The sequence below is a fragment of the Narcine bancroftii genome, chromosome 2, assembly GCF_036971445.1.
Source record: "Narcine bancroftii isolate sNarBan1 chromosome 2, sNarBan1.hap1, whole genome shotgun sequence".
NCBI classification, from domain to species: domain Eukaryota; kingdom Metazoa; phylum Chordata; class Chondrichthyes; order Torpediniformes; family Narcinidae; genus Narcine; species Narcine bancroftii.
In genome coordinates this window covers 155,147,004-155,169,179 of record NC_091470.1, presented here as the reverse complement: position 1 = coordinate 155,169,179, position 22,176 = coordinate 155,147,004, and the positions used below count along the sequence as shown (strand labels likewise).

The following is a 22,176-nucleotide window of genomic DNA, read 5'->3' as shown; positions in this document are numbered from 1 at the left end:
CTATGTCCCATTATTAAATTCTTTGTTAGTTTTGGAATAGAGAGAGGTAAAGGTGAGCCCAATGTTGCCCATAAGGAAGTATTCTTAAAGGATTTTAATTCTGTTTCTATCCAATTGGGGCAGTCATCTCTATTATTCATGGTGTTGAGTGGTGCTGTGCTTCTATTTTAGAATCAGTAATTTTTTTTAACAATTTATTTTAGAATAATGTGGTTTTAATTGTACATGGTTTATTGAGTGTTTTTTTTATTGGATGTGTTTATTGTAATGTATTTAACACTATTTTACATTCTGGTCGATGCTGATTACATTTCATTTTTTGGCTGGTATACCAGCATAATGACAATATACATCACATTATCAAACTGCAAGAACAATAACATATTCCTTATGTTCATTGCCCAATAATAAAATCTAAAATTAGGTAAAAATTCTTAAAACACTTAAAATTCTTACCATTTTAATAAGATAGGCTGTTATCTCACTCATCTCCACCTCTCTCTCTCTCTCTCTCTTTCTCTCTCTCTCTCTCTCTCTCTCTCTCTCTCTCTCTCACACACACACATATCAGCCTGATAACACTGTCTGATCCTCTCTTTCTTCATCCTAATATTGCTGATTTTAGTTTGTGCCACTGGTTTACACAACAAAAAAAAAATTACCCAGGAGGGTAATTCCTTTCTGTATCCAACTATAGGAAGGAATTTCTCATACTTTATACCCATTTTCACTTTCACAGAATTCCTTTCTTATAAGTACTTACCTCCAATTGCCTGCAGCACAGAAACAAAACTAAAATTCAGATAAAGCATCAGCGCAGCAAATAATTTGTTTAACTTTGAGGTTCTGCATGTTCTCAAAGCATTAGAGCATCCCAAGCTGAACAACCATGTTGTGTCCGACAGTCACCATTCTATCACATGGGTTTTTATGTAGCAAGGAGAAATCAAATTCTTTCCTAGTAGATACTCAGGTTATTTCTCTGTTTCTAGGTGTTGGGTCTGGGGGAGGACTGGACAGGTGGAGATGTGTCTCAAGTTGCAGGAGGTGGGCAGAAAGTTCGGATTCTGAAGGAAGCTTTGAAGCCATATGCCAGTGAAAAAGACCTCGTTATTCTGTTTGTGGACAGGTAGAGTCGCCTTCAACATATCGCACATCTGCTTCCTTCTTCAAGGTTCAAATCTGACTCTGTCTATATGGAGTTTGTATATTCTCGTGTCTGCGCAGGTTTTCTCCAACTTACAACCGGGGGCTGTAAGTGAATTGGGTGTAATCAGGTGGCATGGGCTTGTGGGCTGAAAAGGCCTGTTACGACGCTGTTATCTAAATTTAATCTCTTGGATCATAAAATACCCCTCAACTGACATCATTAGTGCTGATTATTTGATCTCTCAGATTAGTTTGTGAAAGCTTGCTGTGTGCAAATTGGCTGCCATGCCTCTTACTTTGCAATACGAATAACACATTAAAAATGCAAACGGTAAAAGTCTTTAGGATATCCTGATCATGTGAAAAATGCAAAAGACATTCAAGACCTTCTTTCATTTTCTGCTCTTTGAATATCTTGCAGCTATGATGTGATATTTGCTTCAGGTCCGAAAGAATTACTGAAGAAATTTCAGCAGGTAAAGCACAGCATAGTCTTTGCTGCTGAAGTCTTTATTTGGCCCAATCGCCACCTTGAGGTCAAGTATCCCCATGTGCACGATGGTAAACGATTCCTCAATTCTGGAGGTGGGTTTCACTGTTTTCATTGTACAGAATTTTGCCTCTGGGGAACAAGAAAAGTGTAAGATTTTATTTGTCTCTTTGCATCATCTGACTGCACATGTGTAAGTCTGTTTTTATAAACGTGAATGTGTTGAAGTACATCTGTATGTACTAATTTTCATATACAGTAAAACTCCTGGTAGCTGGCACCTATGGGGACTGGTAGATGCCGGATAAGAGTTTTTTTTTTGGTTGCTTGAGGTTGTGTGACTGGTGAACTAACAGGATGCTCACCAATTTTAAATGTTTTCTTTCACCTATTTATTTTCTGCGATTATTTGCTGGTTGCTTGAATTCCAGATGCTGGGGTTTTAATATACATGCATCTGGTGTACAATTTATTTGTTCTTGTGTACCTGTTTTCATGTGAATTCTCAGGTGCTGTAGCTCGGCCACACTACTTTGATCTAGTTGCTCTGTATATTTACCAGTTGGCAGGGAAGATGTTACACGGAGAGGACAACAGGCAATTTCATTACTTTTCTGGGAATTTCAGGATTTATTGGGTTTGCTCCGAATGTTTACCAACTTGTGGAACCCTGGAATCTACAGGATAAAGATGATGACCAACTCTTCTATACTAAAATGTATGTGGATCCAAAGAAGAGGGTAAGAACCAAGGGGTCTGCTGAAAGAATATTAAATTATGTAGGCAATTGTGTGGGAAATTTACATCAGTCACACATCTTACTATCAATGTAAATTCTTCTACTCGTTTACTACCTTTCCAATTTTTCCTCCAGGCAAGTTTGAATATTACGCTAGACCACAGGTGTCGAATCTTCCAGAATTTGAATGGAGCATTAGGTAGGTGAGGTTTGGAATTCTGACCCAGTTTATTGTATTCTGGGATCTCTGAAATCATAGAGTGTAGAACACTACAGCACAGGAACAGGCCATTTGGCCCTTCTAGTCTGTCCCGAACTATTTTTCTGCCTAGTCTCACTGACCTGCACCCAAACTATATCCCTTTAAACCCCTCTCATCAATACCTGTCCAAATAGTTCTTAAATGTCAGTATTGAGCCTGCATTTATCAATTCAGCTGCCAGCTCGTTCCACACTCCCACCATCCTCTATGTGAAGTTTCCCCTAATATCTCCTTTAAACTTTTTCCCTTTCACCCTTTTCCCTTTCATCCTCCAGTTTTTTTCTCACCTCAGTGGGGGAAAAAAAGCTTGCTTGCTTTTACTCTCTCTAGACCCATCAGAATTTTGTATACCTCTGTCCAAACTCCCCTCATTCTTCTGCACTCCAGGGAATAAAGGCCTAACCTGTTTAATCTTTCCTTGTAACTCAGTTCTTCAAGTTCTGGCAATATCCTTGTAAATCTCTGCACTCTTTCGGTCTTATTGCTATCCTTCCTGTAGTTCAGTGACCAAAACTGCACACATTAGGTGCCACACAACAAATCATTCAGACTATCAGTGAGAATTCAAGGTGAATTCCATTGACACCTAAGCAGTAAATGCAATTGTGAGAGACTTGCAGGTGATACGTTGGCTACCTATTGTAATAGATGTTTGACAAGTGCTAATCTTGAGCATTAATTTTTAAAAGATGTGGGGATTCCCCAAGGTCCACATTTCTTGCCTATCCTTGATAACCCTTGAGAAAGTGGTAGTGAGCGAATCTTGAAATGCTGCTCTCTAAGTGAAAGTATACCCACCCACAGTGCTGTTGGGTAGGGATTTCTAAGTTTCAGATCTAATGATTCTGAGAGAATTGTGATACATTTTCAAGTTAGAATGTTGTATGGCTTGGTGGAAAACTTACAGTGGATAGTCTTGCCCTATAATGGCAGTAGAGATTGTAAGTTTGGGAAGCTCAAGTAGACCCAGTAAATGGCACACCTTGCTGCTGCAATTGGTTCTTGGCAATAAGAGTGAATGTTTACAGTGATAGACACTCAAATTCAATGGAAATAAAGAATTCTTTGTTTAATCCTGTTCATGTTTTGGTTTTCCTTTTGGCCATAAGTCAAGAAACCCTCTTTCCCCTTCCCTCTTGTCTTCCCACCTCTCATCATGTATTTGTCTCTGATTGGCAGATGAAGTGGTTCTGAAATTTGAGGAAGCACAAGTGAGGGCACGAAACGTGGCACACGATTCACTGCCAGTCATTATCCATGGCAATGGCCCCACGAAGGTAGGGATGGGACTGAAGTTGCGATATTTACTACTGATCAGGAAGGTCATTTGTTCTCTGTAGTGAGATTCCAACACCCTCCATTGTGGCCTTCATTTGTTAATACATTCATTTTTTTTCTCAGTTATTTGGTGTCCAAGATTAATATTATTTAAGGTGAAAACAGTGCTATGAAAGACTGAACTCGTTGGTAAAGGGAACAGTGCTGAAAAAGAAAGAATACTGTGCCCTCTATTTGCTACCAGAGAGAAAATGAGAACAGAATATGAATACAGTAAAAATCCATGCTATTCGGCATGTATGGGGATTGGTAGATGCCGGATGCTTGATGATGCCGGATGCTTGAGATTGCGTGTTGTGTGGATTAGTGAACTAATGGTGAGGTGCCCAATTTTAAACACGTATTTTTTTAACCTCTTTATTTTCCTTGAATTTTTTTCCGGTTGCTTGAATTCTGGATAACAGGGGTTTTACTGTAAAGTAAAAAAGATAATACCAGGCAAGATAGAATATTAAAAATGTACATCCTGGTGGATAACACAGGTAGGGAAGTAAAAACTGAGATGATAGTCAAGGTGCCCATGTTCACAAAAAATAAACTCATGCCGAAGGATTGCTGAACTTCAATAATACTCCATTAATCTAGTGAACTATAGAATCAGAATGAGAATTTATTATCATGAACATGTCATGAAATTCATTGTTTTGTACCAGCATCACAGTCCAAACATTGATATCACCACCTTACAAAATAAAAATATTGCAAGAAAGAGAAAAATTCAAAGTAAGGCAGTGTCTGTGGTTCATTGTTCATTCAGGAATCCGATGGCAGAGGGGAAGAAGCTGTCCTTATCTTCAGGCTCCTGTACCTTTTTCTCCAGTTATACCAATGAGATTAATTGTTTCTTGAAGATAACAACAAAACATCTAAACTCAGGGAATACATTAAATAATGGTCACGACTGATTTCTAAATGGAAGGTCTTATTTAACAATATCGGCTGTTCATAGAGCAATAGCACAAGCCAGGCCAATCCAATGGTCAGACATATTTGGACATTAAATAAAGCACACCAGTTTTTAAATAGGAGATATCTTCTAATTGGGAATCAAAGGGTTGATAGCAGAATGTTAGTGAAGGATGGCTCCCGAACAGTAAAGAGTAGGAAGCCTTTCAAATTTATAGTGTCAGAAATGGTGTCAACTGTACCTGATCTGAGAATGCTGATGTTTACCTCATGTATAAATGATTCAGACTTGTGAATTGAGAAATGGTGTCACAATTATAGATAATTAGGAGTATATCTTAATAATTAGAAGGACTGTACCAAAAGCAGAATGAAGCAAACCATATTTGTTAAATGGGTGTATGTAGTTTATGGAGTAAAGTAGTTAATTTTAGTAGGAAAGTTTTGGACACGCACAAAATTTTTCAAAGAATCAGCAGTGGTCTGAATCAGTCAACGATTGCCTTCCATCGAGCAAATTCTATATAATTCTATGCATGTTTCCACTAATTTACCTATATTTCAATTTGAACACTTGTTTACAGTGTTTCTTCACCTCGAGTTTGACGTCACTTTCGGTGATACTGTCACTATTTGTTTCTGATGGTCGCTTAGACACTCATTCTGTGCTGCTCTCATTTATTTCTTCATTCAGGTTTTCTCAGAATATTTTAATTGTTTGTATTTTCTGCATTTAAGATTCAGCTCAACTATTTGGGGAATTACATTCCAAAGGTCTGGACGTTTGAAACTGGCTGTACAGAGTGTGAAAAAGACACCATACGTTTGCCAGAAAAGGTAAGAGATTTTTGGAAAATTGGAAAGCAAATTTGGGGGTATAGTGTAATGTGCTGTTTGGGAATTGGTTTCATATCCCACATTTTTCAGTGCATTTTGGTTGTTACTGGCAAGGCCAGCATTTACTGCTCAGCTCTGATTGCTCTAGAGACAGAGGTGATGGCCTGTGTTCATGAACTGCCGCAGTACTTCTGAGGTGTGTTGCGGAAGAAGTTCCTGGACTCAAGCCCATCTTAAAAAAGGACTGACAATTTATTCCCAAGTCAAAATGGTGTGCAACTTTGAGAGAAACCAGCAGGTGGCGGTGTCCCCACGTACCTGCTGTCTTTGTCTTTTGTGGTGGTGGAGGAGGTTGAGAGTCTGAAAGGTATTGTCAGAGTAATGTGGTCAAGTTACTGCTGTCCATTTTGCAATGATACACATTGCAGCCATTTTTAGGATGGTGGATGGGGTACCAGTTAAGCAGACTGCTTTGCCTTGGATGGTTTTGGACTTCAAGAGTTTTGGTGGTTGTTAATGATCTTCAATCATAGTTGAGGATAATTGAAGCCAAGAAACTGCTGCAGAGGTGTCCTATGGCTGGAATGATTGATCTGTTGTAATCAAACTATTTTGTCTAAGCACTGGTGTGTTTTTCCTTTGATGTCCATTGATTTTAGTTGTACTCCTTGAAACCACATCCTGTCAAACACTACCTTGACATCAAAGGTAATCACTCTGACTTGTTTGTCTACTTTGTGAGTATTGTTATTACTTTTTTCATTTTTCTTTTACTTAGGACAGCAAATTTCCTACCATCCTCATCGGGATCTTCATTGAGCAGCTGACACCCTTTGTGGGGGATTTTTTTGAGCGTTTGGTGAATTTGAATTTCCCAAAGGAACATCTCCAAATCTTCATCCACAATACAGTAAGTGTGGGACTGGGAGGGATAAAGGAAGGCATGAGAGCTATTGGTGGTCTGGATTGTTGACTATGTGGACTTTTTTTTCTGCTTATTGACTTAAATCTTGAGGTTATGAACTTCTGAAGGAAGATCAGTTCCAGAACAGTTTGAAATATTGCCCTATGAGTGATTGATATCTTAATAGATGCTAAGTCAGATATTTGGGAGAAATATTGGTGGCTGGTATAGGGCTGTTTGATTTGGATTTGATGCTATGTACTGATATTCTTTCTTCATTAACAGCAACCTGACTATGAAGGGAATGTGTGGAAGTTCGTAGAGCAATACGGGGAAAAGTATCAGAACGTGAAAGTGATTGGCTCAGAGGAGGAGATTGTCAATGCAGATGCTCGCAATATGGGACTGTGAGTAACAAACTGGGTGGGAAACAGCTGTAGTCTTGTGCCCCGTTGTGACTACACGACTACTGTGGCTCATGACCTTATAGCACAACTGTTCAATTCACACAAGTAGAAAGAAGTCATGAATGAAATGCTGCTTCACCCAAAGACATGCAAGAAGTCCTGGATGGTAGAAAGGGAAGAGGTTAAGGGCAAGTATGGCATCTTTTGGAATTGCAAGCAAAGCAGATGTAATAAAAGGATGTTGCAGAAAAGGGAATAGTGAACCAGTTCACTGATGTGTTTAAATGGAAGGGTAGGAGAGAATGTATCTGGTGTGGCATCTTGTTTGAATTATTGAGGAAGATTCGTTGAATGTGATAGAGGTTATGGACAAGGGAAAGTGATGGGTGGAAAGGTGGCATGAGAAAGAAGTGCAGGAAAGATTTGAGTGAGAGTTGTGTCAATCATGGTAGAGGGGAAAAGAAGGCATTGGTATATAACATGCCATTATATCAAAACAGAAAGTAAGATGGAGAAATGTAGAGATTAGAATGAACTTTTTTTATATACAGGAGTGTGTTCTTCAGTTGTCTGGATATTGGTAAATATTGGATGCAAATTTTCTTCTGAGATGAAGATAGAATAGTTGAGAAAGGGAAGGAAAAAGTCAAAGATGGAGTTTAAGGAACAGGGTAGAAACTGGCATGGTGATAAAGCATTGAAGTCCTATACAAAAACAGGAGACAGCACCGGTTCAGTCACTTAAGTACCAGAAAAACAGATGAGGTATGGTCCCTGAATAAGATGGAAGCAAGGATCATTCCACTTGTTCCACAAAGAGGTGCAGATAGGAATCTTTCAAGTTCTTATAGCTACATGTTTGATTTGGAGGAAGAGGAGAAGCAATCCAATAATAGATGAGGCCAGCCAGGTGGAAAAGTGTGGTGGTGGTGTGAATTGGTCAAGGCTCTGGAAGGGGAAGGAACAAAGTACCCTCAAAGAAGCAGAGTGTTAGAACTAGCATAGATATAAATGGGAAGAAATTGGACAGGGAAATAAAAGAATAGAATTAAGGTAAAAAAATAAATAAGTTCCCATGTTTGCTGATTATTTACTTAATTTTCTTTTTTCTGTCACTGCTGTTATGTTTGAGCATGACTTTCCAGTTGTGCAAATTAGAGTTGCTGTTTGCCAAATTGATGCAGTAAATGTCTGTGTCCGTCTCCATCTTTCTCAGAGATATGTGCCGCCAGGATGTGACATGTGATTATTACTTCAGCGTTGATATTGAAGTTGTGCTACAGAATCGTGATGTCCTGAAGATCCTTATTGAACAAAACAGGTCAGACGTCTTTATCCTCCAGAAAGGCTCCAAGCACTAAATTTCAGCTTAAAATACAAACTGATTTTATTGTTTAAATATAATTGGACTGCCAAACATTTTTAAAATATTTTTTCAGAACCAAATAAAACTGCCTTGAATTCAGATTTCTGAAACTGAAGTTTTTGATACAAACTTAACCCTCCTCAACATTCTGTTGCAAAACAGTTAGGCAGAAATATGATCAGAGAATATTAATGAAAATAAAGTAAAAAAACTTCAGTAACTTTGGTTCAGGAGCCTGTTAATCTGTATCATTAGGAACGGAATGGAAATAAACAAAGTGTACAGTGGTGCAAATTATCTATGGGTTCTGGAAAAAGTGTAATTCTGATGCATCAAAATGTATCAAGGCGCCAAGAGTTAAATTGTCAGGCTTGTGTTCCTGAAACATTGGAGGTGAAAAGGTGGGTTTAGAATTTTTGAAAGGAATTGTTAGGGTAGAAAGAGTGGAACATTTTAATTTTTTGGGAATCCGGACATGGGGAAATAACCAAGTCAGAAGTGGAGAAACTGTCCTTCAAGCAAAGGAGAGTGGAAGTTTCACAATAAGTCATTGATAATGACTCAGTACATAACTAAAAATCTTACACTGGTGAATTTTTGCCAGATTGTCATAATAAGGGAAATGGAAAAAAAAAATTGGGTAGCATTAAGGTCATTGCTTGAATCTACCACAATTGCATTGATTATATAATATACATCTGGTCTGGAACATTCTCGTATCTTGGAATCTGTAGTCCAAATTCTTTTGTTAACAGTCCTGGTGATTCACATGAATTATTTTTTTTAGCATCCAGGTGGATGGAAGGTGATGCTAAACAGACTTATAATTTGTACCAATCTGTCAACTCGGACCTAGATTGTAAATAAACCAGATGAATAATAAAAATTGATTTTAGAAAAAAAGCACATTTAGTTAAAATGAGAAAAGAATCATATCTCATTACTTCAGATGCAGGAACAAAAAGCTGAGGAGTTCTGAAGGTTCTTTGGGCAGAAGTGATCCTCCTTGTCATAAGTGTCATTGAAGATTTTGGTCTTTGCAGAAAGATATTAGCTCCACTCGTCAGTCGTCGCAAGAAACTGTGGTCTAACTTCTGGGGGGCAATGAGTGTTGATGGATATTATGCCCGATCAGAAGATTATGTGGATATTGTTGATCGACGAAGGATGTGAGTGTAATTTATTTGAACTTTTACTCATGATCTGCTCAGTTTTATGCACCATGGCTTTTGTTAGCTAACTCATTCATGAATGGTCTAAAGTGCCCTGTATTTGTTTCATGTATTGTAAATTGGGTAGTATTTTGTTTTCCAATATAATAGTCCTGTGATGAATAAGTTTCATATCACTCGTACTCATGGTCTCATGAGGAAAGAATTTGGAGGGAATTGATCTGCAAAAATGTTGTCATGGGAATGTGAGCAATTTTGTCCATGAAAAATCTCAGAATTGAGTCAAGCTAATAACTTTTTACATACTCAGTTTGATAAAGACATTTCTCTTGAACTGAGTAAAGAGATAGTTCCCCTGTGTCTGGGTCTACTTGACCAGTTGACCTTGATGTGCAGTAGGTTCAAGTCTTCAGCATTCTAAGTAGATAGATTTAGGATACAAATCAGGCATGATCTCAAGGCTTAATAGGTCCAAGGAGCTCCATGTTTTCCTGTTCCTACACTTAACTTGACCAAGAAGTTTGACATAACCCTGTAATAGATTAGCTGTATTGAATCCTTTCTGATCAGACATCCTTGCATCTGGTCAAGATGGGGATGAACCCTGCATGGTAGTTCCACTATTGTACTGAGGTAATGGAACCTATCTGCAGCATTGGTGATGATTGCAAAGGCTCCAGGCATGCTAAGCACCAAGCAGGAACTGATGTTTAAACCCAACGCTAACACGCTTCCCTGTGAACTATGAAATATGTGTAGTTTAAATTGTTTCATCTTGTGTGCTCTTTTCTGTGTAGAGGCCTATGGAATGTCCCATATATCTCCAGTGTGTACCTGATCCAAGGGACCTTACTGCGGTCAGACCTTACTGACAGAGACCTCTACCACAGTAACAAGCTGGATGTAGATATGGCTTTTTGTCACAACATCAGAGAGAAGGTGAGAGCCCTAGCTGACTGCAGGAATGATGAAGCAATTCACTGGGAAGTTTTCATCCTGACCAGGTACAAAGAGAGCTTAAGATTGTGGGAAATGATGGTTGATTTGGTGTCTTCTGGGCAAGCATAAGAATGACTCCAGACACATTGCAGATGCTGCAACTGAAGCTAAACACAATCAAATGGAGGAACTTAGCAGGTCAGCATCATCAGTGGGAGAAAAAGAATCGTTAATGATTCGCGCTGAAACCCCTTTATTAATACAGTATTCGTAAATTATAATGTTTACTTTTTGTTTTTCAGGGTATCTTCATGTATGTCACCAACAGGCACGAGTTTGGACACATTCTTTCTGTGGCAAACTGTCACACGGGTAACCTCCACAATGACCTCTGGCAGATCTCTGAAAACCAAAAGGTATGACATCAGAAACCCTGGCAAATTTCTACAGAGGTGTAGTGGAAAGTATGCTGACCGGCTGTATCACGATCTGGTATGGGAACACCAATACCCCTGAGCATAAATCCATCCAAAAGGTAGTGGACACAGCTCAGGATATCACAGGCAAACCCTCCCCACTATTGAGTACATGTATGGGGAACGTTGCCATCGGAGGGCAGCAGCAATCATTAAAGTCCCACACCACCCAGCACACACTCTGTTCTTGCAGTTGGCATCAGGAAAGAGGTCTAGGTGCCATAAGACTCGCACCACAAGGTTCAGAAAAAGCTGCTACCCTTCCACCATCAGACTCCTCAATGACAAACTCAATCAGTGAATCATTTAAGGACTCTTAATTGTGCGCTTTATTGATTTTCTTTTGTTCTCTCTGTATTGCACAGTTTGTTTACATTCGTTATCTGTTTAATTTGTTTACGTGTTTACGCTGTGCACAGTTTATTATTTGTACGACTGGTAATTCTGCTGTACCTGCAGGAACAAAGAATCTCAGGGTTGTATGTGATGTCCTGTATGTACTCTGACAATAAATCTGAAATCTGGTATATGATTGAGAACTCGACTAAAAGGAGGGTCTGGCAGATGACTCTCCAACAGGGTGCAGTGTTGAGAGAAATTAGATATAGATGTATGGAACAATCCCTGATCTAACGTAGAGAAAAATGATGTATTTTGGGATTTAAATTTATTTTTTTAAATTTAAATTTAGACATTCAGCACAATAATTAGGCCCTTTTGGCCCACAAGCCCATGCCACCCAATTAACCCACAACTCTGGTTCATTTTTTGAATAGTGGGAAGAAACCAGAGCACCCAGAGGAAATTCACACAGACACGGCATGAATGTACAAACCCCTTGCAGATAGCACCAGAGTCGAACCCCACTCAAATCCTGGATGCTGACGCTACCGCTACGCTAACTGTGCTTCCCCTTGTTTATTTTTCTCTATTGCATTCATTGCAATATTTATATATTTTATTTTCAAAGTTACCAATTATAAACTAATTTATTCAAAATTTAAATAAAATGTAACATTCAGAAGCAGCTTCCTTTTTCATAAGATGTGACTTTTAGTTCAGGATAAATGTGCTCAAGTTCTTGCTGCTCACGAAGGGCAGACTTCCATGGGCCAATGTGTATAAGGGGAAAAAGCCATGAGCAAGGAACCAATAGCATCCCATTCATTTCCCCTTATGTTATGTTGCAGGATTGGGAAGAGAAGTATATTCATCCAAACTGGAGCAAAATTTTCAAAGAGAAAATCCACATAGAGGTAAGATCACTGTGAAACTGAAGTTTTTAGAGAGTGGTAAAGGATTCTACATTTGGGAACTCTTTCAATTTGCAATAGAAGCTGATAAATAATGTGGAAAGTGTGGTGTCCACTGGAGAAATGGAGTCATTCTCTACCAACTGGGTCGATGATTATCACCTTCATCCATGTGCTCTGACAGCAACACTTGGATATGGTAACCAACAAACTAGCAGTCTGATCTTTTGAAAAATTATCACAGCATTATATGTTGATTGCGCTGGGTTTTACAGTCCAGCAGTGAAGTATTTCCCTGGCAAAGGAGACATTGTATACACACCACCTACAAGTGCTAATGAGCCTCCTTATTCAAATGACTGCGTACATCATCCAACTCCGCATCATGGTGCGGAGAGGATTGAACAGTGGGTGATAGAGATGGTGATACTGGAGTGTAGATGAATCAACTGCACTGTATAGATTCAAAGCAATATCTTTGTTTCGTGCTGTTTTACAGCCTTGCCCAGATGTTTACTGGTTCCCTATTTTCACTGAACGAGCCTGTGATGACATTGTTGAGGAGATGGAACATTTTGGACAATGGTCAACTGGAGGCAATGAGGTGAGCAAGCCAGAGATCAATGGTGAGTTTATGGTGTGTATTTAAGCATGATTCCTGAAGATTTCAACTCTGTTGCAGGACACGCGTATTCAAGGCGGATATGAAAATGTGCCAACTATCGATATTCACATGAATCAGATTGGATATGAGAAACAGTGGCAGAAGTTTTTAAGAGAATATATTGCACCTTTAACAGAGATGTTCTTCCCAGGCTACTACACTAAGGTCCGTTTACTCCCCTGCTCTGGTCCACTTTGCTTCATTACTTGTTTTCTCCTGCAATATTGGGATAACATAACCATCGGCATATCAGCCATTCAAACACAGAAACCAACACCATCACTGAATGTCAATTGCCACAAAAATTAGGAATGTACGAGAGGTTAGAATTGCAGCACTGGGATTAAAGATGGTAGGTGGGGAGAGGTTATGGAAATTGGGAGGAACAAAATCAGCATTGGTTTAAGTCAAGGTTGAGGTTTAAAACTGATAGTTTGGATGAATCAGGAGCCAATGTAGTTCTGCAGATAGCTAATGGGAGAATAGAGTTGAAATGTGGAAGAGTGAAAAAGGGAAGATTGGCCTAGAGAACGTTCAGAATATTAGAGATGTGGATATGTTATCAAGAGGAGAGCTGAGGAAGAAGCAGTTGTATGCTGTTGTGGAGGTTAAAGTAGATGTAGAATTAGGATCCAAAGTTCAGCTCGTATCAAATAATGCCTTGGTTGCCATGTCTCTGGTTCAACCTGATTGAGGGTTAAAGTCTGCACAGGGAAATTACGCTGTGGCAGTAACCAAAGACGGCTTTGGTCTTCTCAGTATTCTTAATCCAAATGATGGTGTTTGGTTGCTGGTTCTGAGGCTAGATTTGGGTGGTCCTATCGTAGTGTGTTGCGATGATGTGAGGGGCAGGAAAGGAAGTGTGTGACAGCTGGGATTGTCATCGTGATGGTTGAGGTGTAGGTTGGAAGGCGTGCAGCCTATGTTATTACACTGATGGGAGGAGAAGATACCAGGGGTTTAGCTGTGGAGTCCTGAAGGTTTGGGCAGAAACATTGAAAGCTTTTGTCTGGTTGGGGCAGAAGGGAGTGAGTGTTGTAGGAAGAGTAATTTGACCCAGGATTAGTTAACTGGTCGGAATTGGGGACTGAGGCTGTTAAGCCCCAAGTGGATTATAGAGGTAGATCAGGAGTTGGGTATTGTAGGTTCAAAAAAACCCTACATAAAAAGGGGTAGAGATTGGTTGGGTAAAGGCTGTGGTTTGATGGGGGGAGGGGTTTAAGAATGAACTCTCTCATTGGGACTAATTAACAAAGGTGGCAATTGTCTCGGAGATGCCCAACAATATAGTCAATGTAGTCCAAGCTCGCCTCCCCTCACCTCAATGATCTAGAAGGAGCATTAAACAGGGAATGACGGGGACCATACATCTCTGATGTGGAATTTACATCAGAGATTAAAGGCTGATGCTTACACAGAAATGCCCTTGAGCAACATGAAACAACCTGGTTGTGTTTCACCTGGGAAAAAATATCATCATTAAGTGATTAAATTTCTATGCAGGTGTGTAGGCAAGCATGTGGGAGCAAGTACTTCTTGCAATGTAGATCAATGAGTGACCTTGACAGGTGACATAGCATCAACATCCTTCATGAATAGCCTGCTCCAAGCTTCAAACATGGTGATTGCAACTCTTGAGTTAATGAGTGATGAGGTGCTTGTTCCAGCAGATCCTGGAATTACTGAGGCAGTTGGCAATGAAGGGAATGAATTGGAGAATAGTCAAGTCAAGTTTATTGTCATCTGATTGTACAAGTACAACCCACCAAAACAGCATTCTCTGGTCATCATTGCAAAACATGCAGACACACAACCAGACATAACAAACATATGCAGGACAAGTATTACATCTATAAAAATAAATAAATGAATCTTGCTTTGTATAAATGAAAGTCTCATATGGTTAGTGTGAGCAGTTCGTTTGGTTGTTCAGTGTTACAGATATGTGTTAAATCTGTTTGAGTTCCTGACCTTCTACTTAAATGGTGTTTAGTTACAGTATAAATCTGTGACTATTGAAATAATTAACAACTCACGAAAATGACTGTTTTCAATCTGCCTGTGACCCTAATTCTCTGTGGATACATGCTACGATGTTGAGGCTCAAGTTCACAGATCAAATGTCATAATCACATTAATGAACTCACCCAGCCTTCAAACATTTTAGAACTAATAAACAAATATTAAAAAAGAAGCGGGGGAGGGGGGAATTTTAATGCCTATGTGGCTCCTCTTCCTGGTTTTCTGGAACAGATCAGGAGATTAATTTTCAAGCCTGTTTAGTTGGGAGAATGACCAGTGGTGCTCTGTGGTTAGTAAGGGATTATTTAAGGTGGTATATGAGTGGGAGGAAAAAAGGTTGAGAACCACTGGTGTAACTGGTCTGCGTGGCCCTGATGAATAATATATTTGAATAATTGGCTCGTGTATTGGTCTGGGTTCTGATGCTTCCACAGTTGACTGTCGCTTGCCACATTTTCTGCACTTTACTCGAGAGCAGGAGAACATTAGTGAAATGGAACAGAAAAGACAAGAAAATACTTGTGAAAATATAGAAATTAATTGTCAGACTACTTCAGTTTAGTATTATACCTAATTATATCAAAAACTATTGATTAGGGGCAGAATAAAGATCAGGAAGAGTTGAAAAGACCCACTAAAAGCTTATTATAAATTAATTATAAACTGTTATAATTGAATATTGTTTTTGGCATGGTTACTAATGTTGGTTTTGTTTCTTCCATGTTAAACTTTTGCTCTCAGGCCTACTCGTTTCTGAACTTTGTAGTGAGATACAAACCTGAGGAGCAACCCTCGCTTGAACCCCACCACGATGCCTCAACCTTCACTATTAACGTAGCTCTTAACAAGGCAGGAGTTGATTATGAGGTAAAACCAGTTCAGTCTTACTGGAATACAGCAGGAAGAATTCCCTGGGATGATGGAAGAACCTAAAGCCTAGGTACAGGAGAGATGCAAGGCCTGGGCTGTCATGACAATGGAGGTAGCTGAGGCTCAGGTGCAGACATGGCCTGAGAATGCAGGGCTTTATTAGATGGGATTAGTTTTCTCTACCCAGTGCCTCCTCTTTAATGGATGCTGCATGGTATTGCTTCATGCCCCTCTTCTTTCTTGCAGGCACTCTTTGACCTGGCCTTTGTAGTTAGATATAAACCTGATGAACAGCCGTCCTTAATGCCTCATCATGATGCTTCCACTTTTACTGTAAACATTGCACTCAACAAGGTTGGAGTTGACTATCAGGTAAGTTGCAAGTTGGGGGCTAAGGATGGGCCAATCTGACTCAGTTTCTACTCCAGTCAGGAGTGTGGGCTGTTCTACGAGAGCTTGCACTGGAACTGGATACATGGCCCTGATACTTACACTGACATTCACTGAGTGGCTCCCTGCAAAATCTTCAAGTGTGTGGTAAATTTATTCTTCCTATTTATTTCTGGTCTTGCATGTTTAACTTTCTGGAGATGTGGAATGTTCCAAATTCAGCAGGTGCATGGTGATCTAATCATTAATGATCCTTGAAGACTGACGTTTGACTATTCAACTAATGATTGTCTTTAATACTCTGGGGAAGGTAAGGATAAGTCGAGATTTTGGGTTAGCCCACCAGAGGGATTTATAGTGATGAACAACTAGTTTCACTAATAATGATTTTCATCAAGAAGAGATTGGTCTATTTGGATAATCACAATGTATATCTCAGTAATAGAATAAGAGGTGAAATTCTCAAGGATTTTTCACTTTTCTTGAGAATTATATAAGACCTTGTATAATTTATTTATGACTTGTATTCTGTCTTGTATTATTTAATTAATTAATATCTAAGCTATATAATGAATTTACCAGGTAAATGTTTATATATTTATTTGCAATAAGTTTTGTGACAATCACATTTTTTCTGCCAGGGTAATCTGAGTCACAACTCCTGTTACTTATAATGATTTTTGATTTTGGGTCTATCACACAATGTTATCTATGAAAGTGATCTCTATGTCCATGACCTTATTTACATGTGGTTTAATTAAAGGCATAAATGAACATTCTCCTTGAGAACTCCACTTAAGAAATTAGTTTTAAGTGACAAGTAAATTATTAAACAGATCAGCATTTTCCAAAGTGGAGTAGTTAAAATTAAAATTACTTTTATTCTGGTTCACTAGCTGGGCCTTTATTTTCTCTCTGGAGCAGAGGAGGATGAGAAGTGACTTAATAGATAAGGTATACAGTCAGTGATTTCCTTGTACATCTAATTTTACATTTTTTTAATCAAATCTTGCATTTCCAAGCATATTACAAACAGGCTGAAGTTGATTAGATGAACTATCCCCTACTACTTCTTTCAAGATGTAATAGACTGTGAGGACAAAAACAAAGTATTCCTGGTTTTCATTGCTGTTTGATCTAATTAGGGCTCTAACTTTTGCCTTTCAAAAAGGACACAAACAGATCTGTCTGTCTGATCCTTGAAGTGGTTTTGTCTATTTGAATGTTGGTACCTCTAATTTTGCTTTCCAATTTAACTGAGGGATGATTGTGGACAAATAGTGGGGACAACCCTTGCTACACCACGCAAACAACCAACATCTCAATAAAATATGAGATGAAGATTAAACAAAAATGCAAAAGCAAAAACTGTTAAGGTTCACTTTATAGAACACTACAGCACTGTACAGGCCCTTTGGCCCTCAATATTGGGCCGACCTATATATGCCTACCAAAAAAAAACCCGAAACGTTTTCTTCCTCGTAACCCTCCGATTTTCTTTCATCCATGTGCCTAAGTCTCCTAAGACTTTCCAGGCATCTACAACTCACTGTTTTTATTTTAAAAAAAACCTATCTGATGTCTCCCCTAAACTTTCCTCCCTTCACTTTGTACAGATGTCCTCTGGTGTATGCTATTCCTACCCTGGGAAAGGGGCGCTGGCTATCCACCTTATCTATGTCTCTCAGAATCTTAATAGACCTCTATTAAGTCACCTCTCGTCTGTCTTCACTCCAGAGAAAATAAAGGCCCAGTTTGTGAACTAGAATAATTTTAAGTTGAAGGATAACTACTCCACTTTGGAAAATGCTGATCTGTTTAATAATTTACCTGACAGTTATTTATAAGTAAATTGCTTAGTGGAGTTCTCAAGCAGAATGTTCATTTTGGCCATTTGTAAGTTGCTAGCATCTAAAATGTGAAGAGGAAATAAATTAAATTCCTGTGCTTGGGTGATGCTATATAGGGAAGTTAAAGGTTGGGAATTGCAGCCTGATCAACTTTTTCACATTTTATTTTGCCAAAAAACTGGCATAAATGCTGATAGCATTAGACAACACATAATTGATTTACATTTAAGGGGAAATTTGACTGAGAGTGAAATTACTGCTCTGTCTCTGGTTTAGACCAGTGTACTCAAGATCCTGCTTCTTTTCAGCCATGCATGCCCCAGTGCATATTCTGTAGAAAATGCTAAATAACATAACTTCTGGCCTCTGTTCATGGTGAATGTTCATTTATTACTTTTCTTTTTATTGTATTTATTTAATCTCCCAAAATACACTTTCCCATGTTTCCTCTTTAATTTGACCTTGCAGAAAGACTACATCCAGATTATATTCTGGCTGATATGGTGTTAGCCTACAGAATTGTCTATGTAAAACTGTGACTAACACATTTCTTTCTGCAGAGTATGATAGGACTGATTGCCCTAACATGGTAAAGCAGGAATAAATCCTAGTATACTTGTTATATTACCTTATCCTGTTTACAAATGGGGTAGTCTAGCAGATAACCAGTCTCAATTAGATATGATTAACGTATGTCCAGTATTTGTTCTTAAGTAATTGACATTTCTATTAAAGCTGATGGTTGTTCTGTCTTTTGCAGGGAGGTGGCTGCAGGTTTATCAGGTATAACTGTTCCATTCAAGCTCCTCGGAAGGGCTGGGCCCTCATGCACCCAGGAAGACTGACTCATTACCATGAGGGTCTTCCAACCACCAGTGGAACACGATACATTGCTGTCTCTTTTGTTGACCCTTAAAGCGCTTAGCATTTGAGTGCATGCAGTGGAAGCTGTTACTGATGTCAGTTTGCAACAAACTTCAGCCCTATTATTCCTTGAGATATCATGGCATGGGCAGCTCATGTCGCTGCTCTATATTATGGTTAATAAATTTCTCTAGGTGCTAAGTTCTAAGGGATAGCTCCAGCAGGGGTATTTGGCAGTTATGAAAGTTAACATCAGAATAATCAAATCCCAGATTAATGGAATCCATATTTGTCAAAGGGGTATAGGGCTGCTCCATCACATTTTAAGAGTTTATAATAGTGGATCCCAAAAGTATACATCTATCCCATCACACATCAGTGAATTTCTAACTTGGGGATCCTGGAGTACCATAACTCTTTTATCTTGTAATGACCACAGAATAACTTATCAAGAAATCCTGGAGATGGAAGACATCCTTTCTATAATTAGAGGGTTTGTAACTTATGACCATATTCCACTCTTTTGATCTATTTTGGTTTGTGTTGAATGGAATCAGTAGTTCTGAGCTATCATGATCTAACTCAGTACCAGTATTGTACTTCAGCCGCCAGTCTGCTGCTGGACCAATGCAGTCAAAGTGAGAGAGGAGTGACTGCACTGAGCCTTTACTGTGTGCCCACAGAATATTAACACATGGACTGTGGCTTAACAAATTATGATCTGTTAAATATACTTGTTCAGGTTTTCAGCTGATACTTAGACTCTGAACCTCTGTAGAGTGGGCCTCAAGAATTAGGAGGGAAAAAATAGGAAAAACAAAGAAAAAGATTTGATTACTTTGATTTGGAGGAAGGGATGGGCAGTGGATCTAGCTGTATATTTCACTTACTCCATATTAACCAGTAGTTGAGATTTTTAACGTTTGATCTTACCCAATAGAAATCACAAACTACCTCCTCACATAAATGATGCAAGAATGAATAACCTCATAGGACAACAGCCGCAAAAGCCTGAAGGGCCTGTACTGTGCAGCAATGTTCTAAGTTCTAAAGTGTTTAAGTGGAAAAAATTGCTTGTGAAATGAAGCTTGTTGTAAATTGGAGAAAGGCCAAGGAACTATCTTATTCTCTTTGTATCAGTATGAACTATCAAACACCCTGCTAACTATCCCTCATAGAAACATTTTGTATTCACTGCCTATAGACCTTTTGAAATATGTTCAGCATTAATACAGTTTGAGAATCTTTTCAAATATTGCTCCATCTTGTTTTTGCCAATTTTCTAGCTAAAAGACTCATCAACAATTATTACCATTTCAATTCTTTCCAGTATCTCAATCACAGAAATCAGTGGTTTTACCTCTGAACAGATAAATGTTGAAAATCAAGATATTCCCCACCTTGCACTGAAATGCTATTTCAATTTGTCTGCTGTAATATACAGTTGCAATATTCATGCAAAAAATATCCAGTCTGACTGAATTTAATTAGCTGTGCTAAGAATTGTAAACCCCATTGAGAAAATATGACTAAGTTGGGTAGCAGCAGATAGGTTGGGAAAACCACGAGGAGTGGGATTGTTTTACCTCGTGAAACATTATGGGCCAATTCTATTTAAGAACTTTACTCCATCTGCTCAGAACACCTGCCAATATTTTTCCAACCCAAATTTTCGAAGGAATGACAAATGTAGGGAGTTCATACATCGGCCCTGAAACTTGGAATCGCATGGCTTCAGTGGATTAAACAAATAGGCCACATTTTAAGGCTTGCACACAAAATACTTCAATTTATAGATTCCCCTAAAATCTAATCAGAGGTGGAAGGTTCTCTACAACAGGATGAACAGAAGGAAAATAGATGGAATTTGAGAAAATGTGGGGCTCTAATCCTCATTCACATATCACAATAAAATCTTTTAGTTTTTTTTGCTGTTTGTATTTTGTGAAAGTTCATCAGAATCAGATTTATTGTCATGAAATATGATGTTGAGCAGCAGTATTATTTGCATTACATGTGCAAAAAATTGCTATAAATTACATTTCTGTAAATACACTGCTTAAAAAAAAATAAATGACGACAAAAGAAGAAAAAAAACCCCACGTGCTATTGATGGGAGTCATTGGCAATGATGAGATGTTCAATTATGTAAGCATGTTAATATTGTTGGTAGACTGTCCACATTAGCCAAGTGATGGGGAGTAGATAAGTGGGAGAAATGTGTTCCCATTCTGTGCTATAGATATAACTATAGCTGATATCATTGGCTGTGGCTTGAAACATTTTTTAAAAGTGCCAACTTGGCTTTTAATGGCATTAGCTGCACATTCAGCATTTGCCACAAACGGATTACAAGAAGATCCTAATGGTAGTTTGCTTCGACTTTTCTGACTCAGCTTTACAGTTGTGGAAAGACATTTAATTAGTCTTCCTACTAACTAGGTAGTTGAGACCATGGAGTCATAAAAATCACACAATGTGGAAATGGGCTATTTGGCCCAAATCGGCCACTCTGATCAGTGAGCTGCTTTGCATATTCATTCCATTGACTCAGTCCATGGTCCCTGTCCTTAAACAATTCAAGTATTCATGTAGACCAGTGGTTTTCAAACTTTTTCTTTCCACTCACATACCACCTTAAGTAATCCCTATTCCTGTGATTAGTAAGGGATTACTTAAGGTAGTATGTGAGTGGGGGGGGGGGGAAGTTGAGAACCACTGCACTAAACCCAATTGACTCTGAAATATTTTGCTTGAGAAAAATTGTTATTGGGGCAATTCCGTTGGAGTTATGAAATTGTGCACATAATGAGTCAATTAAGTACAATTAAAACAGTGGTTTTCAAACTTTTTCCACTTACATACCACCTTAAGTAATCCCATACAACTCAGAGCACCTATGGCATTGGGATTACTTAAGGTGGTATGTGAGTGGAAAGAAGTAGTTTGAAAACCACAGATGCAGACACTTATTGTATGTTGTCATTGACCCAACTTTGACCCCCTCCTTCAGGCAGTCTTTTGGCACTCTCTTGGTGATGAAGCCCCCTCTATCTTTCATTTGTGAATTTAATTTTATTCACTTCTAAAATGGGGAAGCGTTCCCTCTAACATACCCCTTAACCTCTCAACATCGTCCACTCAAGGGAGAACAGATCTAGCTTCCCCAGTCTCTCCTAAATATGCCATCTTAGGCAACATCCTAGCAAATCTCCTCTGTACCCTCTCCATAACATTCCTACAGAATAATGACCAGAAATGCACAAAATACTCCAGCT

At 38.8% G+C, this 22,176-nt stretch overlaps 1 protein-coding gene across 3 annotated transcripts in view; it reads left to right on the top strand.

Moving 5' to 3' along the window:
- The window catches only part of plod1a (procollagen-lysine, 2-oxoglutarate 5-dioxygenase 1a), a 28,202-nt gene extending 7,377 nt beyond the window's left edge, over positions 1-20,825 (top strand). Inside the window, exons 3-20 of one of the 3 annotated variants that reach the window (XM_069918698.1) lie at positions 993-1,129; positions 1,571-1,734; positions 2,267-2,379; positions 2,514-2,577; positions 3,820-3,917; positions 5,623-5,721; positions 6,500-6,631; positions 6,911-7,032; positions 8,249-8,353; positions 9,442-9,567; positions 10,368-10,509; positions 10,812-10,925; positions 12,176-12,241; positions 12,738-12,842; positions 12,921-13,067; positions 15,666-15,791; positions 16,041-16,166; positions 18,795-20,825. In XM_069918698.1, the coding sequence (XP_069774799.1) occupies positions 993-1,129; positions 1,571-1,734; positions 2,267-2,379; positions 2,514-2,577; positions 3,820-3,917; positions 5,623-5,721; positions 6,500-6,631; positions 6,911-7,032; positions 8,249-8,353; positions 9,442-9,567; positions 10,368-10,509; positions 10,812-10,925; positions 12,176-12,241; positions 12,738-12,842; positions 12,921-13,067; positions 15,666-15,791; positions 16,041-16,166; positions 18,795-18,950 (2,142 nt within the window). In that variant the 3' untranslated portion in view covers positions 18,951-20,825. The remainder of the gene's footprint in view (positions 1-992; positions 1,130-1,570; positions 1,735-2,266; positions 2,380-2,513; positions 2,578-3,819; positions 3,918-5,622; positions 5,722-6,499; positions 6,632-6,910; positions 7,033-8,248; positions 8,354-9,441; positions 9,568-10,367; positions 10,510-10,811; positions 10,926-12,175; positions 12,242-12,737; positions 12,843-12,920; positions 13,068-15,665; positions 15,792-16,040; positions 16,167-18,794) is intronic. The other 2 variants (XM_069918700.1, XM_069918699.1) reach the window with 2 other exon arrangements.
- The last annotated feature ends 1,351 nt before the right edge of the window (positions 20,826-22,176 follow it).